The sequence below is a fragment of the Sinocyclocheilus anshuiensis genome, unplaced genomic scaffold (assembly GCF_001515605.1).
Source record: "Sinocyclocheilus anshuiensis isolate Anshui unplaced genomic scaffold, SAMN03320099.WGS_v1.1 scaffold1546, whole genome shotgun sequence".
NCBI lineage: Eukaryota > Metazoa > Chordata > Actinopteri > Cypriniformes > Cyprinidae > Sinocyclocheilus > Sinocyclocheilus anshuiensis.
In genome coordinates this window covers 708,703-712,641 of record NW_015547737.1, presented here as the reverse complement: position 1 = coordinate 712,641, position 3,939 = coordinate 708,703, and the positions used below count along the sequence as shown (strand labels likewise).

General features: G+C 39.5%; 2 protein-coding genes across 5 annotated transcripts in view; one reads left to right on the top strand and one right to left on the bottom strand.

Annotated features, from left to right (window-relative positions):
• The window catches only part of LOC107704453 (centromere protein P), a 77,413-nt gene extending 74,810 nt beyond the window's left edge, over positions 1-2,603 (top strand). For 3 of the 4 annotated variants that reach the window (XM_016507380.1, XM_016507378.1, XM_016507376.1), the window contains exons 9-10: positions 1-32; positions 513-2,603. In XM_016507380.1, coding sequence (XP_016362866.1) covers positions 1-32; positions 513-631 — 151 coding nt within the window. In that variant the 3' untranslated portion in view covers positions 632-2,603. The remainder of the gene's footprint in view (positions 33-512) is intronic. The other variant, XM_016507377.1, reaches the window with a different exon arrangement.
• ippk (inositol 1,3,4,5,6-pentakisphosphate 2-kinase) overlaps positions 966-3,939 on the bottom strand; it is a 13,271-nt gene continuing 10,297 nt past the window's right edge. Inside the window, exons 12-13 of the mRNA XM_016507373.1 lie at positions 3,253-3,332; positions 966-3,162 (exon numbers count right to left, since the gene is read on the bottom strand). Of these exons, the coding sequence (XP_016362859.1) occupies positions 2,958-3,162; positions 3,253-3,332 (285 nt within the window). The 3' untranslated portion in view covers positions 966-2,957. The remainder of the gene's footprint in view (positions 3,163-3,252; positions 3,333-3,939) is intronic.

Below are 3,939 nucleotides of genomic sequence, written 5' to 3'. Positions count from 1 at the left end.
GCTTGAGCTCCTGCTGAAAATGCCAGACCAGGGTAAGATTAACTGCGTGATGAGTGAAATATAGATTATGTAAGGGATAATGTTGCATCAGGGTTTACCGGCTTATCCTGCTTATTAAATAGATTAAAAAGTCTTTCACTGCCATTTTTACTAGATTCTAAAACTAGCCATTTTTGTAGTATAAAACTAAATATAACTGATGGGGTATAACTTTGTCAAGATCACAAGAAAATTAAATCATTATAACGAGAAAACAACTTTCGTTATGTTGAGATCATGAGGAAAATTAAGTTGTTCACAAGAAAACGTTTATGTCGAGATCACGAGAAAATTAAGTTGTAATGAGAAAACAACTTTCGTTATGTTGTATGTGAAATATACAATTTTGTGGTTGCAATACAAAAGTGATGCAATTGACTAATCAGAATCAATTATTTCCTTATTTTACACTTGTACAGTTCATAATTGTGACTTTTGGTACAATGATCTAAAATGTTTTATTTTGCTTTCAGCTCGGGAGTTTGACACCAAAAAAGTGATGGAAAACGGCTCGAATTACTTTCAGAGCCTCCTGCAGATTCTCGGGGTGGAAGCGTCAATCGAGGGCTTGATAAGAACCGTATGTTTGTAAGAAGTCATAAAACAAGCCAACGTTCACGCCGTGGGAACTTCATATCTAATCTTTTTATTCGATATAAACACCTGTACAATCACCTGTTAGGAACTACATAGTGATGCCACCTGTACATGTCAATCATTTTTACGCATGATATGCCCACACTGTATGGAAATATACAATATTAGACAAGAGCTAGAAAAATAAATAATTTTAAATACAAAATGTTTGACAGCAAAATCCACTTTGTATTTTCAAATAGTTAAATTTTAACATTAGATTCCATCACAGTAACTGTGATCTTCCTTTCTTTTCTTGCTTAATAACAGAATTAATGTCCATTCCTACCTACATAGTGATTATAAATCTTTATTTCATTAGAATAACACAGTGTCACCACCTAAGACTCATAATATCTCTCTCGTCTGGCTCGTCTGGTTCAACAGGGGAAAGATGTTGTTAAAACAAAGGCAAATACAGTAATGAAACTGCACTTTTCAATCAGTTACATCATAACATGACCATCCAACAAACGCCATCGGTTGGACAACGAAGGCGTTTTCACTCACAGGTAAGGCGTATTAATACTTCTCTTGACACCAGTTCACATTAAGACAAAGGGGAGTGTGAACAGTTTGGCAATGTTGAATGTTCATCCATGTAAAACTCAAAACACTATTCGCCTGATGAGAACTGCATAGACGACTTTGAGAAAGGCAAGCCGATGCAGTTTGCATCACGCTAAAGGAGGTAAACAGGAGCATGAGCATCTCTCATGCCACAGTATATTGTAACAGTAATATTCCCCATGACAGAGAAAGGCGACCGTGAGGTGCCATCTTTAGTGTTAAAGTTGCACCATAATATCTGTGCGAACCGTCTCACTGTGGTTGTTTTTTGGGTCAAAGGCGCCAAACTTGCAACTCGTGTTAAATCAACACTACCATTTCTGTGGCCTATACTGCTTCTCTGGGAAAAAAAAAAAAAACTTTTCCACTGTTGGAAAAACCTGCTAGATCATCTTTTTTTATTGTGCTAACGAAAACTGGCGTGCTGTCCATCTTTGGTCGACTTATGAAATATGTCTGGCTCTGCAACCAATTATGGCCATTAAAACTCAATCCAAATGCAACCATAGTAGCGTTCACGTGGCTGGGGATGGATTCCTCTGGTTGTTTTCTGCTCTACGATATCAAAACAGACAACAATTAAGCGTATTAGTGTCAAACTCAGAGACAAAGCAATTGTTGATGGACAGACAGCTGATTTTTGCATTTTACAGCAGTTTTTCTGGGAAAAACTAATGTTTGATGTTTGAGATGATGGACTAGCTAGTTCAACCAAAAGTTGCACACCAACATGTCTGTATACTGATGTTTTTCCACATTTTTCAAGAATCGTTACGCAACTTTTGCCATACAGTTTGTATGTGACCAAATATCGTCAAGCTCTAAAGCAACAAATGTAGTTCATATGACTTGTGCAAATTTTACTCAAAACCAAGTCGTTATTCACCGGTGATTGTTCTAAAATGTTGCATTCCTTCACAATTCTGACAAAATACCTGGCCAGAATGACGAGCTGCATAACGATTCTATCAGACGGGTTTGCGATGACATGAGGGTTAGTAAACAATGGGCAATTTTTTTTTATTGAACTACTCGTTAACAAGACACTTCGGTAAACTGTTACGCTAGCCAAGCGTATGTTACAAAAATACACTTTCATTAGCGAGTAATGTCATTAGACTTATCCTCTAATTTATAAAATCTATCTTACGGGTAGTGACGGTGTTAGCGCGACCTCATTCGCTGGCATGCAACAGGTCTGTGCTTGTCAGTATAACTCCCGCTACTGTAGCTAGCCGAGGGTCAGTGGTTTGAAGAGCTCTAGGGATGTAGTCGCGCTAAAAACTCAAGTACTTGTCTGTTTTTGAATTCCAAACTGCCTGTACAGCGACTGCAGACACGGCCAAGCTGATGCACGGTAAAATAGGGAAAAATCGCTTTTGGCACTTGGAAACCACAGTAGCGATGCTGCGTGTGAGAAAAACCCAGCACTGCACAAAAACACACACAGCCTCCTTGTCCTCCCTTTTTACAGCCAATGACTGACTCATTCAGGTATTCTGTGCTTTAGGAGACCAGCCCCAATGAGAACATCACCCTCGAAAAGAAAAACATCAGGTCACTCCGGCAACAACTGCGAACGCCGCCGTCCCTGCCAACTTCACGGTGGGAGGGCAAACAACTAGACAGACTAGCAAACAAAAAGAACAAAACTGTTTCACTACTTCAACTGCACTTCTGGGTATTTCCCAAGCAGCACTTGTGGAGGTGTCTCATACAGCATGGAAGAGCAGCGTGCACTCCTGCCTTTCCTTATATAGGCTGGAGGGAGGCGGAGCTTGCATGCTCCGCAGGTAGTAGTTGACGATTTTGGTGTCCAGCTTGTACTGGTGAGGGATGCCTTCATATGGTTTGGGGTCCAGATCCAGGATGGAGATGGAATACGTGAAACGAGTTTTCTCCAAATTCAACTGGTGTCTGAAAACAAAGCAAACAGAATGTAAAATGATTGTAAATGTCGAGGCAGATCAGTCAGCAGGTGATTTTAAAGAGCAAACGCAAACCTACTCCTCGTCTTCCTCACAAGGAGCAAACGTGATCATGATTGAGCAGTCTTTGGCGGTCATTGCAACTCTATACTGATGAACCTGGAAAGTGACAAAATGAAATCAGAAATGAAAATCTGAGAGTTAACTCTTGCTAAATATTATTTATAATACTATTATTTTATGTATTATAATATTAAAAAACAATATAATAAATATTTAATATCCTATTATGCTTTTTAACTTTTTTAATTTTAGTCAGTGTGTAGTGTGTATGTTTGGGCATAAAAAAGATCTAGAAAGTTACAAATCTCAAAGTCCACTGTAAAGGGAGATATTTCGTTTTAAAAAAATCCCTTTTCAAGAACTACAACGAATGGCTCGTTTGGACTACAGCGTTTGTTTTCCAGGCTTTGTGATGTACAAAGCGGCTCATTGGAATATCATTACAAATAATTCCCGCCTATGGAGATTCGAATGGTTGGGGGTGGGAAGGGGGGAGGTTGTGGTTAGAACCTGCTATTGTGTGCTGCGCATTTTACTGAGGGCAGCTTCCACAACACTAGGGAGTACAGTGCCGGATTCGCCCAAAAGTTTTTGTTGAAAGAAAGGAGCAAGGGGCGTGGCAGTAATGAAACACCGTCTAAGCTGTTCGCCAATCACAACGCACTGGGACAGCTAACCAATCACAACACATTTTGTTTTTCGG